Source organism: Salvia splendens, chromosome 13 (assembly GCF_004379255.2).
Source record: "Salvia splendens isolate huo1 chromosome 13, SspV2, whole genome shotgun sequence".
Lineage (NCBI taxonomy): Eukaryota > Viridiplantae > Streptophyta > Magnoliopsida > Lamiales > Lamiaceae > Salvia > Salvia splendens.
This window is the reverse complement of record NC_056044.1, coordinates 28,584,851-28,601,961: the sequence shown is the minus strand read 5'-3', so window position 1 is coordinate 28,601,961 and position 17,111 is coordinate 28,584,851. Positions and strand designations below refer to the sequence as shown.

Sequence of the window (17,111 nt, the reverse complement as noted above, 5' to 3'; positions counted from 1 at the left end):
GAGTAGAGCTTGATTGGTTCTTTTGCCGATCTGAGAGTAGAGCTTGATTGGTTGGCTTTTACCGAGCTGTAGGCTGCGACCGAACTCTTTGGTTGTGCCGAACTGATACTCTTTCTTGGGTTTTGGGCTAATGGGCCGTCACTGCTATTGGGGCTCGCCATTAGGGTTTAGTTGTTTAGTTCGTACCCCATCATAGATACTTATTATAGTCAATATTTCATGTCTATTTTCGAAAAAAAGGAGAGGAAAACTATACTGTGTTGTAATTGCATGAAAAGAAATTAATTAAACTAATACATTTATCAAAAGTACTAATATTTATTTTTCGACTATATATACATTTCCGTACATAACCTGCATATCTAACTTCCTAACACATAAATGTAAACATTGTATTATATATTCTCTTTTTTTAAAATTAAAATGAAAATCGTCTTCATTTTATAAGTGGTTTATTTATACCCCATTTGTCTCATGTTACTTGCACTTTTCTTTTTAGATCGTAAATTTAGGATTAATTTTTTTTTGTGTAATAGAATTAATATTTTAAGTGTAATGAAAAATCACTTAATAAAGGAATACGTAATTACTATAGTATATTAGTAATAAAATGCCTTAACTCTTACTTAAAATAGAAATAATATATACAAGTAGTTTGTGATAAACCGAAATAGAAAAATGCAAGTAGCATGAGACCGAAGGAGTATATGTATAGATTCTGTTTTCAAATTTCATGGATCGACCAATATTTAACTAAATTTTACGGTTATCAATTTATCATTCCAAGTTTAAATAAATTACTATGTGAGAAAGTATTTGTTTCATTGTTTGTTTTGCTTAATTAGAGTAAATTCATCCAATAGTATAAATAAAATGATAGATCTGACATTCCAAAAAGAGAGCAAAACTATATTTAATGTCGAATATTCTTTTTTATTTGCAATTGTATTTCATGTCTATTTTTGAAAAAAATGAAAGGAAAATTAATTATTTAACACCTACAAAAAGGGGTTAGGAAAATTAAAATAATGACAATATGAAATTTTAGGTGATGATTTATTGCTACATGTCGATATTTATTAAAGCCAATATTTCATGTCTATTTTTTCGGTGATGGTCAATTGCAATAATATTTTATGTCTATTTCTGAAAAAAATTGAGAGGACAATTAAATATTTAACACCCATAAAAGAGGTTAGGAAAACTACAATAATGGCAATATGAAATTTTCGGTGATGATTAATTGCTACATGTCGATATTTATTAAAGTCAACATTCCATGTCTATTTTCGGAAAATGAGAGGAAAACTATACTCCAATTAATTAAAATAATACACTTACTAAAGTCAAACATTTGTTTGTCAACTATATATATATAGCCAAATATGGTATGTGCTATATCGGAAATCCAAAGCACAAATTTAAACTATCTTATTTACATATTCATATTTTCCCAATAAAAGAATATTCAAAATGAAAATCGTGTTTGTTTTGTTTGTGATGATGGCGATGATTGTCTCAATTAAGGGTGAAACTAGAGAGGAATGTTATGATCGATGCGATAAAAGTTGCAAAGGATCAATCGTATGCATGGGTGGGTGTGTAGATATGGAACATTGCTACAGCAAACCTCCTGCCTCCGCGGGCAAATCTCGGCCGTCGTTCTCCACCGTCGTTGCTGATGAGTTACATGTTGCCGATCCACAACAATAGATATGCATATATTCAACATACAACTTCTTAATAATTAATAATGTAGAAGTGAATGTTTGGTGAAGTTGTATTTGTTTCAGAAATTATTATTATCTTGTTTTACAGATGAAAGGTCGGATCTTTGAATAATTATTTTCATATCACATAAAAATTAAAAGTCCATTTACCAATTAATATTCGAGTTAAATAAGAAAAATAAGATAATTAATCAATTTTGAAATTTAGTCATATTTTTGTTATTATGATAGTACAAATTTTTGTGGCCATAATACATACCATTTTTGATCTCCGGCCTCCCCAAGTCGGATGCTCCGACTCGATAAAGGTCTGCGCCTTTTGCGTTCGGGCTGGGGATTTGAAAAGCCTAAGGATGTTTCTCCCATTGTATACCACGCACTCTCTCTGAACTCTTCGTATGGTTCAACTGTTTATGGTCTTTTTTCACATTGTTTGTCTATGTGATGGTGTGAGTGAGAAGCTCTTAGAGGTTCGACATTTTGGTTGTGTAGCAAAGATCAGTCATGACTGAAACCTCTAGTTCTAGTATGACGAGTTGTAGGAGCTTGAGATGTGGTTTCTTTGTGAGTGTCTGAGAGCGTTTACCGTTTTAGAGTCCTTCGTAATTCATGTGCGGTCGTTGAGTGCCAGTTGTTTTGTGTCAAGATCTAGAGATTAATTGGGGTTTTGTGTATATGTTTGTCACTATTCTCATCCACGCTTTTTAGAAATATGGTGTCCTTGAACATATGTGATTGTGCGATAATTGGGTCTTCATATTTTGCACTAATAACTTTTATCGAGTAATCTCTTGTATCTGTTTATTAGATTTAGCAAAGATATATAGTAGTAGTAATATTTATTGTGTAAAAACTTAGCTATTTTTCAGTTGTAACTGACTTATAATGGAGTTGATTTCTTCCATTAGCAAAAATTATAACCTGACCATCACAGTTTTCTCACTTCATAGATTACATGCATGGGAGATATCTCAAAAATTTAAAATAATTCAAGATGACAAAATATGCAAGTTATAACAGAGACTCCAAATCGGTCAAAATATATTTCATACTACCATAATAATGATTTCAGTTACAGCCTTCAATTTGATAGTCTTATAATATTGAATCACAAAACGTCCATGTAAATCTTGCAAAATAACGACCTTCGAGAGCACATTTCGAAATTATATTCAAAAAATGTAATCAAATAGACGATTGCCAATATGCAAACAAACTGTAATTCAAAATTTATCCGACAACAAACAATTTCGAAATAAATTAAAAAAAAAATAGATCAAGCCAATGAAAAAATGCATAGCTTGGTAAGCAGTAAAAACTTAATCCATTTGTTGCATTGTGAAAAAAACATAATTCATTTGTAGAAATACAAAACTCAGAATCATGTCTCATATTTAATCTAAACTTTAGCTTGGAGCAGCTAAGCAAATTGTCAAGACCAAAATCACAATAAAACAAGGCAGTAAAAACAATAAAATTAGAATAGCGATGTTCCCTTGCCCTTCTTATCTCCACCGATTTCAAAGTGCTTGCATCTCTACAAAAGAAAAAGAGAACAAATTAATGCAAGGATAGATGATGTGGACGATGATGCCATAATGAAAAATGCAAGAATCAGAACACGAACCTTGATTGGGTGCTGGGAAACATGTTTGCAACCCTGGCATTGCAACCTCAGCACAATCTTCTTAGTAGTTTTAGCCTAAACAGAACACGATAAGCTCTGAGTTATTTGTATGAAATACAAAAATAATTCTAGCTTAAATGCATCAATCTCAACTCCACAAGTACCATTTCATTGCTACAGTGCATTCAGTAAACCAACAATAATAGGGAAATTAATTCATACCTTCTTGTGGAAGACAGGCTTGGTCTGTCCACCATAACCCGACTGCTTACGGTCATAACGACGCTTACCCTGAGCAGCTAAGCTATCCTTCCCCTTCTTGTACTGAGTGACCTTGTGCAAGGTGTGCTTCTTGCACTCCTTCGACTTGCAGTAAGTCTTCTTGGTTTTTGGAACGTTCACCTAAAACCACAAAATAACAAATAAGTTAGCATCATACAACAAACACTAATTTCATATAGTCCAACTCCAATAGTAATAGACCACAGCCAGATATTGGAAGCCCATACCAAAAAATTATTCAAACTTCAGATAACAGGCAACCAATAATTTACAACAAATGGACGGGGAAGAGCCTAACTCATTTCTTCAGACAGATTATGGAATGCTATTATAACCAGAGAGAAATGATGCACCAAACTCATAAAACCGTTCTAGCCTAACCATCAAGAATACAAATTTAAGTCCACAGTCAAAATCATCACTCGCCGAATTAGATACACATGCTAGCAGAATGCAAGTTGTGATGCCAACAAAAATAAAACAATCACCTCAACATGCTCACATCTATGCAATTCCAAACAACGTCGAGATTTCCATAGTTCACCATTCACATAAAAACTAATACAGATTTATTTTGAGAGTGTGAAATCAATATCATTTCAGCACGAAAAAAAGCACAAATTAGAAGCATATAGATTTCCCTAGAGCTGAATCAATTGGGTTTATTCCACTCAAAAGAAGCGATACTATAATAAATCATCAAAAATCTTACGACCGCATAAATTACTCTAATAATGAAGCCATAAATCTAGTAGAGGAATAAATGAAGCGAGAGATTACCATGGCTGGGGTGGAGAAAGGAGCACCGAATGTGATTTGGTTTCGCAGCCGTCTGAGACTTAGGGTTTGATGTATATATGGCCGCCTTAATGGGCCGGCCCAATTATATGTGCTACAAAAGCGCCTTTAATGGGTCAATTCAGTCATTCACCCAGTGACCCAGGAATATCTACTCGGGCCGGGCGGATATACTATCCAAAAATTTTGGGTAGATTTTCTCTCATTAAGAGAAGTAGTTTAGTAGATTGTGGATGAAGTCCGCAGGATATTAAACTGTTAATTCTATTAATATAATTAGTAAATAAAACGATGTGTAAAAATAATATTTTATTTAAAAAAGTTTTAATTAAAATTGCATAATTTTAAGAATTGAATCAAATTGGGTCTCATAATAGGATTCACATTTGGTGTGGGCATGCATTTTAAGAAATATAAATAAAAGTGAGTTGAATAAATTAGTGAACTATGAGTCTCACTTATATATATTAGTTTTATAATAAAATATGAGTGCAATTAGTTGGTGGAATGTGTGACCTACTTATCATCTAAGGTTGAATTTTACTATGTGGTTGACCAAAATGACAAAATGTACTTGAATGAGATAGTAATTTCTATTTTTAAATGACGAAAGTAGCATAATATTTTTCTCTCACATCACATGTTTTTAGATAAATACAAATGTAAGTAGAAAATTGAGTTGGGATTTAGCTGAGAGATGTTGCTTCTTCCAAAAAAGAAAACACATAGATAGAATAATGGAGTATTGATTTGTGTATTAAAAAAAGTGAAGAAATGTTCTGATTTACTACTAGATTCTAGCACCCAAGAAATATATACACAACACGACGATATAAATGTATTTATAAAGTGAAACATAGGCCTAAATAATCACAGGAATATCCGATGAGATTACATTAGGGATATGAGAGAAAATGCATTACAGCAGATGAAGATGCAAAGATTCATCTTATGTTTAATTTATAAATGTTGTGTGTGGGTTTGTCATGATGAAGGAAATGGCCAACACGAGCAACAACATAACCATTTCGATGGAGGTGGTTGAGCCTCTTTTTCTATTGGTTCATCGTGCTGCTGTGGCTCTACTGGGGTTTTCTCCGGCGACTTGATTGAGCTAGGTATCCTCTCTGTCTCTCCTCCCGCTCTGTTCACATTACATCCCATTTTTTTATTTAGACGATTGACAATTAAAATAAATAAATGACTAATGTCGATGTAAAAAACCAATTTAAACTATTATATAGTAGTAACTTTTCTGTGAGTAAAATAAATACATGTCTGACGTCGATGTAAAAAAAACTGAAACCATTATACTCTCTTATGATGAATTACTACGGTTATCACTAATTGGTTTTAAGTTTGAAATTATATAGGTTCGTTTAATCTACTAAGCATAAGTGGAATGTTCAATGATTGTTAAAAAAAAGTTTGCCATGATTTATTTTGTTCACATGAAGCCTTATAAATTAAGTTGCACTTTATAGTTATAAAGTAGAGGATTGTAATAAAAAACTTACGTGCGTATATATAGAGATGACTTACACGGCAAAGGCGAACGACATGTTGCTCTGGTTGCTCCCCGCGGAACGCCGCGCTTTTCGCACCTCCGCCGGCACCGGCACCCGCGGGGGCGGACTCCGCCCCTCGTTCTCCTTGATCACCTCCAGCATGGTAGCCTCCGCGAGCCCGAGCTCGCTGCTCCTCATATCAGCCACCCCTTCATTCGACGAATGCGCGGGGTAAGAGAACATGTGGTCGCCTCCGGCGGTGTCCGGCGGCGGAGGTGTGAGTTCGTCGGAGCCCCACATGTACTGATCGTTGGTGAAGCTCATGTTGCCGACGTGGATGCTGAAGAGGGAGTCGTTTGAGGCGATGCTCCAGTCCCCGGCGGCGGACGACTTGTTGCGCTCGAAGACGGAGGGCGGGATCCGGTAGGCGGAGGGGCTGCGCTCCATCTCCTGACTTGGGGGCGGCTGCGTGGGCTCCGGCTTCGGTGGTTTTTTACTGGATTTGTAGGAAGGAGAAGAGGAGATGGAGGAGCACTCATCATCATCATCGTCGTCGTCGGGAGGTGCTGCTGGTGGTGGTGGTGCTTTATCGTGGTGGTCGACTTTTGGTGGTGCTTTTTCTCCGGCATCGTGGTGGTCGGCTTTGGGTGGTGGTGGTGGTGATTCACTAGATTCCGCTTTACTCATTCCTTTGTTTTAATCTAAGATTCTCCTACATGCACTCTGTTTTCCAAACAAAATTATAGGAGATTCTTTTGCGTTTTTTCAAGAATTTAGGAAGGAAATTGTCACAAAAAATTATAGGAAATGTTCATGTTTTGTGTTGAAAGTGGTCTTAAAAATAAAAAATTTCAAGATGATGGGTGCCAATTTTTCAACGTGGTCATTCTTCAAACCCAACAAATTTATGTGACATATTTTTATCACATTATGCACATATCATCCAACATCAATTCACATTTATGGAGTTGAAATTACATTGTTTCATGCATAATTTAGATTGAGCTACATAGATTTTACGATTAACCACATAGGAGAAAAATCTGTTGAAATTATTTCTTGATCAGGTTTGGAAAATTACACAACATCAAAAGTTTATGATTTTTAAGACCACTTTCAAAATTTGTCGAAAATATTATAATTTGCTAAAAGTCAATGAATGTTGTCATTTGTATATTGCCCATTACCATCATAATGCTTTTCTTCTATAATCTTGAAATTCTCCTTTTGTAGGTTTTAAACATGGAGTCGATAAAGAAAAGAGAGAATTGAAGAGGAATGAGAGCATACCATAATATGCATGCTTGTAGCGGAGGGAAATGAAGAATCAGAAAGATCTTGGTTTCCGGCCAAAGTCCGACAGGCAAAAAGTGGCCAGAAAAATTAGGCAGATTCCTATTTCCACCGTGTAGTTCGACGAAGAGAAAGCAATATACTAAATTGTCGACAAAGAAAACGATGAGACCACCATCACTAGAACCATTATTTTTATGGTCTACCGTTGATTTAGCTTCTTAACAATCTTATTTTTTACACCCTATCTAAATTTAGGATCTTTAATTCTTTTGCATATTCACGATTCACGAATGAAATCTTCCTATATATACGATGCCTAGCATATTTAGTAGCCTCGTGAAATAAGTAAGATATTAATGAGATTAAAGACGGTATTTTCGTTTCAAACTTATCATATAGTAGGAGTAGTAATTAGTGGTGTTACAATCTATGTAAAACGATGAAGAAGATTTTGAGAAACAAGAAACTCTTATCGATATCTGCAGATTATTGGGAGAATACAATTTGAGCTATGAAACTAACTCAACAACAAACTAACTCTTATACACTCATTTGAATGCAACGGCTATAATGAAATCGACGGCCCAGATTAAAAGATCTCTAACTGATTTAATCCGACGGCTCCTGAACATTCCTCAAACTAATGAGCTTGATTAAGCTCCAACACATCTGATCCATCAATATCTCACAAACTCCACCTTGATGGTTCAACTGTCAATAGCCTTGAACTCCCTTTGCAGATTCACCAACTTCATACACAACTCCAGCTTTGATTTTGGTAGAGGCTTAGTTAGCATGTCTGCTGGATTCTCAGCAGTATCAACTTTGAAGACTTTTATCTCCCATTCTTCAATCTTCTCTCGTATGAAATGTAACCGCACATTAATGTGCTTACTTCTTTCATGATAAACTTGGTGTTTTGCTAGGCATAATGCACTGTTGTTGTCACAACCGATGCCCACAACCTTTTGATCTATGCCAAAATCTTCCAGAATTCCTCTAAGCCAACTACCTTCTTTGACAATAGCTGTTAAAGACATAAACTCTGCTTCAGTAGTTGACAAAGAAACTACTCCTTGAAGGCTACTCTTCCAGCTTATCACAGATCCATAAAGAGTGAACAAATAGCCTAATTGGGATCTTCTAGTATCAAGATTCCCAGCAAAATTAGAATCACTCCAACCCACTAATGCATCACCTTCAAGCACACTTCCTCCATCAAACAAAATTTCAACATCTGTGGCTCCTTTTTTATATCTCATTAGCCACTTTAGGGCAGACCAGTGCTCCCTTCCATAATTGGACATATACCTGCTAGTCACAGATATTGCTTGTGCTATGTCTGGCCGTGTACTAATCATTGCATACATTGCACTTCCAATGATGTTTGCATAGGGGATATTCTGCATCTCCTTCTTCTCTTCCTCAGACTTAGGCATTTGCTCTGCTGTCAGCTTATAATGTTGTCCCATTGGTACTGAGACTTCCTTCACATTGCTCATCTTGAATTTATTGATCAACTTTGACACATAATCTGCTTGTGTCAACCAGATTTGTCTGCTTTCTCTTTTCCTCACTATGGACATACCAAGGATTCTTCTTGCTGTCCCCAGATCTTTCATCTCAAAAACAGACTTAAGGTCAGCTTTCACTTTCTGAATTTCCTGCAAGTCAGCCTCAGCTAATAACATGTCATCTACATACAAGAGTAGATAGGAAACCACAACTCCACCTGCACCTTTTATGTAAACACACTCATCATAGGCTGACCTCAAAAAACCACTTTTGATCATATGAGCATTGAATTTTATATGCCACTGACGGCTAGCTTGTTTCAACCCATAGATACTCCTTTTCAACAGACAAACTTTTCTTTCATCTCCAGATTTCACAAAACCCTTTGGTTGAGCCATGTATATGGTTTCTTTTAGATCACCATGCAAGAATGCTGTCTTGACATGTAATTGCTCAAGCTCCCAGTCTTTTCTTGCAACTATAGCCAGCAGGATCCTTATTGAAGTATGCTTTACTACAGGAGAGAACACCTCATCATAATCAATCTCATGTTCCTGTGTAAAGCCTCTAGCCACTAGCCTGGCCTTGTATCTCACCTTATCTCCATCAGCAGCCTCTATCTTCTTCTTGAAGACCCATTTACAGCTTATTACTCTCCTTCCATCTGACCTCTCCACCAGCACCCATGTGCCATTCTTGAGTAGTGAGTCAATCTCATCCACCATGGCTTGCATCCAGTTCTCCCACTCTTTACTCTGCATTGCTTCCTCATAGGTGCAAGGTTCTGAATACTCTATGTCTTCTACCACCATTAAACAAAAGAACAAGAATTCAGCATCAGAATACTTAGTTGAAGGCTTGATATTCCTTCTAACTCTATCTCTGGCCAATTTCCAGTTGCTTTGAACAACTGGGGTGGATTGTTGTGCCTGCTGTGGTGATTGTAAAATGTCAGTGACTTCAGCTACTTGATTCTGCTGAGTGTCTCTATGCTCCACCACAATCTCAGGAATTATCACATGCTCAACTTCAGAAGTAATAGATTTCTTCTTGAAAGGCAATTCATGTTCCCAGAAAATGACATCTCTATTTATGATAATTTTTCCATTCTCAAGGTTCTACACACCACAACCTGTACCCCTTTACCCCTGATTGATATCCCATCATGATGCATTTGAGAGCTCGAGCCTCCAGCTTCCCTTGATTGACATGTGCAAAGGCCCTACAACCAAATGTTTTCAGGTTTTCATAACTGCCATGTCTCCCAAACCATCTATTATTTGGTATGTCTCCATCTATGCTTGATGAGGGACACATATTCATTAGTTTCACTGCAGTAGAAGCTGCCTCAGCCCAGAATCTCTTCTCCAAACCAGCTGCAAGCAACATGCATCTCACTCTTTCAAGAATGGTGCGGTTGGCCCTCTTAGCCACTCCATTTTGTTGTGGATTCATGGGGACTTTTCTGTGCCTTTTGATGCCCTTAGCTTTACAGAACTCATCAAATTCTCTAGGCAGATACTCCAAGCCATTATCAGTTCTGAGATATCCCAGCTTCCACCCCTTTTCAGCCTCCACTTCAATGCACCACTCTTTGAATTTAGCCAAGGCCCCTGACTTTTCTTTTAGTATGTAAATCTAATTTCCTAGAAAAGTTATCAATGATGCTCATATAATATCTATCTCCACCAATGAACTTGTCTTGAGCTGGCCCCAATAAATCACTGAAGATCGCAGAATGGTTGATGCTTGCTATGTAAAAGTAAACTCTTAGGTCCAGAGGATTCGCTAGAGCACAGGGACTAGGAGATCATGAACTCTCAGAATTCAGTCGTTGTCAAACAATCTCTGCTTCAAAACCTCACCCTCTATACTATTGGCTAGTATATGGAAGTCGGGATCGAATCCACGAGGACGGAAGGGTTTGGAATGCATTAAGAGAACTTTGGAGGGTTTGGCTGTTGCCACGCAACAAGAGGGTTGAGTTTTACTGTCACGGCCGCCCTTACTAAGGATAGTGAAGACGGGGAAAACGTGACGAGGGGAAGGACTAAGGAGCCGCGAAAAAATGAGGGACATAATAAAAGTTGACACTTAATGCAAAAATTTGATTAACTTCCAAAAGGGAAAATACTTTAGTCTACAAAAATATTTTAGTCTATCAAAAGTAAGCAGCGGAATAAAGTCTCAAAGTATTTGACACAATAAAGTCATACGAAGTAAAGTAAACTCTTGTGACATCAGTTTTCCAAAGTAGCAGCGGAAATAAGTTATCAAAGAGAGTCATAGGATGACGCCTATGTATGAAGACACAACGCATCCAAATTTCCTAAGCCGACTCAACATCCATCGCAACACCCCGCTCAACCTGCACATAAAGAAAACATATGCAGGGCTGAGTATTTGATATACTCAGTGAACACACACCAAAATATTTGATAAAAGTTATGTCATCCATACCATAGTGAACTCGAGTTTTAACTTGAGAAAATAATCGAGAACACAAAAATATTTTCATAGTCTGGCCAGGCAAAACAATCTCCCCACTTTCTCAACAATCAATCATTCACATTCTCTTACCATAGTGCGACGAAAGTGTGGCCACACTATTCGCCCACGAGACCAGCCGACTAGCAAGGACGACTCACGATCCCCTCTGTGTACACAGCCTGATAGGGTTTGCGGCCCTACTCAGACTCGAATTCGTTTATCATAGCTCTATAGCCTAATGGAGCGAACTCACAAACTAGGCATCAAGCACAATCTCAACATAGCCTTATAGTCTAACGGAGTAAGCTCAAATGAACTAGGCATCAGGCAACAATCTCAACATCAAAACAATCATGGCATGACATAACACTTTAAACCACCCTTATAGCTCCACAATCATACTTTTGAAATGTAAAAGAGTTTAGTAAAGAAAGCCCACCTCGCTTGCTTAGACAACACAATACACAACTCAAAAGCAACCTTCGTTCCTTGTGCTCACGTACGCACAACAACCCTTGTCAATATCACCACACAATCAGGTTTTCCAATATTACAATTATCATGCATGTCCTATCATTCCTTTCATCGTTTTCTTAGATTGCCCATCCCCAAACGTTCATCAACAAAAACGAAACGAACACTCAAACATACATCAACGTGTAACACATAGCCACATCATAGGATACGTTTCTTATTCACACATGTATCATTTATTCACTCAAAACTTGACAACAAGTATTATTTTAACATAACAGAAATCTGGCAAAACTGCGCAGTCGTTTTGTAGAAATCATTATAAATCCATCCGACCTCCGTTGGGGCTGAAATTTTATCACAACACAGTAGACACATCAAATATCATCCATTTAAAATTTAACATCAAAATCACATCTTTAGGTCGGTCAAATAAAAAACGAAACTTACTGGACGAGAATACAAATTCTGACAGAACTGCGCGGTTAATTTTAAAAGTTCATTTAAAATTCATCTTTCATTAAAAGAGGCTGAAATTTATACACAACACAGAAGACATCTCAAATTTTACTCAGTTAAAAATTCGTGCCAAAATAAGATCGTTTGTTCGGTCAAACACACGTCGGAATCTACAGTCCGAACACCACAGTTTTTATGCTTCACAAATTCGAATTAGGGTTTATCTATCATTCATCCAAACACATATATTCATGCTTCCAACACATATATTCATGCTTCCAACACATAATCATGCTTCAAAAAGATCTCACAACCGATTTCTCATATATTCACATATCATTCACCAACGAATCATCCACAACCTCACACATACACATACATAAACGCATATCCACATACTTTCTCATGCAAAACATCAATCCCAACCGATTAATTTTTAGATCTATGATTTCTACACTCACTATATGGATGAGGGAATCAAGAAACATGGGTTCAATGGAAAGGATGAGAAAGAGAATTCAAATATACCTTTGTTGTTCAAAAACAATCGGTAGGAAAGATAACTGATGCGATTCTTCGATGAGTCTTGAATTTCCAACTCCAAATTGATGCAAGAACAAAGGATTGGTGAAGAATTGGTGGAGAAGGAGAGGAAAAGAGGAAAAAAACGTGTGGGAGGAGAGGAGAGGAAGAGAGCGGCGTGAATAATGGGGCTAGGGTTAGGGTTTGGCTTATTTATTCTCTAGGTTTAATCCAACACTTAAATAAAATAATTAAATTATAGGGGAATAAAATAAAATCCCACAATTAAAAATGAAAGTAGACGTGTGGAATGGGAGAGATCAAGGAAAAAAAAAATACTTAAATCCTCAAATCAAATAGGAATAGGATTTAAATTTGGTAAGATATGACAAGATTTAATTGGATTTTAAATCAAGGAAGGAGACAAACAAGATACCAATTAAATCCACAAAATAATTTCTTCTCCTAATTACTAGGAGATTTTGAAAATCTCAAGGGATGGCATAATTTGGTTGGGATTTAATTTGGATAAATATCCCAAAGCAATTAATTAAATCCAAGAAAGAAAGTATTATTTCCAATAAATAGGAGGGCCGAAAATTTCAAATAAAATGGCTAGAATGATTATGCATGATCCCACTTAATTTAATTCACACATTGGAAGCTTATAACCCACAACAACTAATTTCACATAATTAACTCAAATACATAGAGACTCAATTTCCACAAAAGAAATTCTTATTCAACATCCACATTAATAGAAATAGAAGTCGCAAAATTTCGGGGTGCTACATTTACTACTAGACCTGGGAAATTAAAACTAATCTATTCTATCTACTGGATCCAGAGAACTGAAAGTGCTTCAAACATAGTCACATGCATGATTTGAAACTGGAAATTAACTTTGGAACAGTTATCAAACTAATGGGTTAGGTAAAAGTAAAGTTTCCTAAAACGGCTAGACAATAGAACATAAGAAAAAGCAACATAACAGATTTCCTTAAATAGCTACTGACAAGAAAGCTGCAACAAACAAACTAAAGCGTATCTGATTCTAACTACCGACTATCTTCATCTTCTTCAGTAAACAAACATGAACTCGAACAGAACAAAGCATAGAGCAGAGCAAACTTCAGATCGGAGGTTAAACATAATGATTAAGCAGAAAATTAACAGATCTAATCTACTAGGTCAAATAAATCAATAGTAACAGAAAATTCCATGCAGATCCAAAAGTACGTACTCAGATTTATACATTAAAAAGGAAATCTACACTAGATCCATCAGATTCACACCAACAAAACTCAGATCCATAGCCTCCAACTCCGATTCAAACCAACAACTAACAAATCCACTCAGATCTCTCCGATCTCAACTTCAAATACCCAATAGTTGCGAAAAGCATCCAGATCAGTAAATAAATAGTAAAGCATCAGAATCAGAGCGGAAACAGAAAATAGAAACTAGATTAAGCATCAAACTGCAAATGTAGCCTCAAAACAGTAGCCGAACTTCTTGCAAGGAAGTCGGCGAAAGTAAGTACGTGCAGAAAATTAAAATTGTTTCTTCGCCCTTATCAGGACGGTGTTACACTTCCAAAGACACCGAAACTACCCCACTACCCAGAATTCCCCATATGAAACCAAACGCGTGAGCTAAGTGAGTGAAGATGAAAAGTGAGCCGAAACTAACTAAGGATTTTCCTATCTCCCAAAAACCTTTCTTCTTTGATATTTTTCCTCGTATTTATAGGCACGGCTCCAATCCCTAGGGTAATCGATCTTTGTTGTTTGACGTTTATGCCCTCGAGGATTATGCTCATTTTCTTCACTTTTTGCTCTTGTTTCCTCTGCCCTGGTAAATAGAACACGTTCCTGGGTCCGGCAGAATATTCACATACCTGGACTTTTAATTACACGTTAACACCATAGAAAACACAGAATTTAGACCCAAAATAGATGCATGAAACGAGCCTTATCAATCACTGTGGGCATAGTCCAAAGGCTTTGAAGAAGTGTGCACTGCCTTTGGATAGGGCAGCTTCTTAGCCTTGCCTAATACACACTCCTCACATTCTGTGGGATCACTTTCAGGATCCTTGCACTGCACAAGCTCCTTTTTGATTAGCTATTTCAATGTACCCATGGCAGGGTGACCAAGTCTTGAATGCCAAACTCTCATGTTATTAGACATTGCAACATGAGCTTCAGCTTAACTCTTCATCATGACAGTAGTTGTCATGTAATACAGACTGCCTTTTCTCTTGGCCTTCATGAGCACCTTCTCATCCTTGCTCACTATCATTTCTCCATTCATGCATCCCTTACTTTCAAGAGATCCTAGAGACACCAAATTCCTCTTAACCTCAGGAATATATCTGACTGAATTCAAAATGATAATACGGCCACTCTCAGCTCTTAACTTCATTGTCCCTATGCCCTTCACCTCACAAATCTGGTTATTTCCTAGGATCACAGAACCAGTAATCTCTTTCAAATCATCAAACCAATGGAGATTAGGGCTCATGTGGAAGCTGCACCCAGAATCCATGATCCAAGATCCAGCCTCTACATGCTCCATGACATTTAAAGCCACTGGAGTCTCATCCTCCTCTATTGCCTGAGTGGAATTCACAACCTTTCCACCCATCTCTTCCTACTTTCTCTTCCAACCATAACAATCCTTCTTCAAATGGCCAGGCTTCTTACACCAATGACATGAACGTGTCTCTTTCTGATAATTTAATGGTTTCTTGGAGGTTTCATTGAACTTCTTGAATGGCTTCTTCCCTTTGAACTTCTTTACATTCAAACTCTCTGAGATCGATTCAGAAAATTTCACTTCTCCCTTCTGCAACTCCTTTGATCTCAAGGCCGACTGCACTTCTTGGAGTGTAATGGTTTTTTCTCGGCCATATAAAATTGCATCGCTTAACTGATCATAACTGTGAGGAAGCGCATTCAATAACAAGATGACTTTATCTCCATCACCGATATAGACATCAATATTTTCAAGATAGTCCATGGTTTTATTGAAATCCTCCAACTGTTCCAAAATCCCCCTTCATTCCACAAATCTATACGAGTATAGGCGCTGCTTCATAAGCAGCCTATTCGCTAAAGATTTTGTAAGATATAGATCTTCAAGTTTTGCCATAATACCTGTCGCTGTAGTCTCTCTGGATATCTCCAGCAGAACTTTATCTCCGAGGCATAGAACTATCGTGCTGTATGCTTTCGCCTCAATCTCCTTATCTTTCGGGGTAGCTTTCGGATCAAAGGCCTCTGCCTCCTTTCCATCCTTCACCTCCTTTGTCAGAGCCGAGGATAGACCCTGCTGCGTAAGCATAGCACGCATCTTCATCATCCACAAGGCAAAATCGTTCTTGCCCGTGAATTTTTAGGCTTCAAATCTTGATGCCATCTCTATGTCGCGGATCCGTTTCCAACAAGAACAATATCAGAAAAATTTGACTTGATCCTTCCCACCGGACGGCGCCAATTATTAGAATCTATGTAAAACGATGAAGAAGATTTTGAGAAACAAGAAACTCTTATTGATATCTGCATATTATTTGGAGAATACAATTTGAGCTATGAAACTAACTCAACAACAAACTAACTCTTATACACTCATTTGAATACAACGGCTATAATGAAATCGACGGCCCTGATTAAAAGATCTCTAACTGATTTAATCCGACGGCTCCTGAACATTCCTCAAACTAATGAGCTTGATTAAGCTCCAACACAGCTGGTCCATCAATATCTCACAAGTGGGAAATGAGGTATAGAGGTATACTAATGAAAAAAAATGAAAATGAAGCATCCTCCACAATGGCAACAATGTAACTTTCTTTGCAAAAGGGAAGATAGGAAAATAACATTCATTTTACTTGTACTCTATTTTATACATGTAACATGATTAAAAATACAACAATTTCTCTATTTAGGAGGCAGCTGGCACTCTAGAATCCTCTCAATTTAAAAAATGTCTCAATTCTTCTTCGTTTATGGAGTAATATTCAATTTTTATTTGCTATACATATTACATATCCAATCACTATCAATTAAATACTACCTTCGTCCCACAACAAGAGTCTTATTTTTTCGTTGGTCCGTCCCACAATAAAAATCTTATTTTACCATTTCAATCCGTCCCACAATAAGAGTCTTATTTCACTTTTACCATAAATGATAAGTAGTTCTCACATTCCACTAACTTATTTCACTCACATTTTATTATAAAACTAATACTATATATAAGTAAGACTCATATTCCACTAACTTATTCAACACTCTTTTCTTTACATTTCTTAAAACTCGTGTCATAACTAAATATGGCTTCTATTGCAGGATGGTGGGAGTAACACTAGTAGCATAATTCATGCCAATCAATTGAAAACAAATG

The 17,111-nt window shown here is 36.8% G+C and overlaps 2 protein-coding genes across 2 annotated transcripts; both read right to left on the bottom strand.

The window, feature by feature from the left end:
- Positions 1–3,035: 3,035 nt before the first annotated feature.
- On the bottom strand, positions 3,036–4,468 carry LOC121760320 (60S ribosomal protein L44). Its single transcript, XM_042155995.1, has 4 exons — positions 4,420–4,468; positions 3,580–3,759; positions 3,358–3,432; positions 3,036–3,267 (listed from the first exon to the last, which is right to left on the bottom strand). Exons 1-4 carry the CDS (start codon positions 4,420–4,422, stop codon positions 3,208–3,210), a joined length of 318 nt encoding a protein of 105 aa, XP_042011929.1. The 5' UTR covers positions 4,423–4,468; the 3' UTR covers positions 3,036–3,207.
- Positions 4,469–5,166: 698 nt separating this feature from the next.
- Positions 5,167–7,363, bottom strand: LOC121761690 (proline-rich receptor-like protein kinase PERK7). Its single transcript, XM_042157323.1, has 3 exons — positions 7,236–7,363; positions 5,980–6,668; positions 5,167–5,581 (listed from the first exon to the last, which is right to left on the bottom strand). Exons 2-3 carry the CDS (start codon positions 6,630–6,632, stop codon positions 5,422–5,424), a joined length of 813 nt encoding a protein of 270 aa, XP_042013257.1. The 5' UTR covers positions 6,633–6,668; positions 7,236–7,363; the 3' UTR covers positions 5,167–5,421.
- Between the last annotated feature and the right edge of the window lie 9,748 nt (positions 7,364–17,111).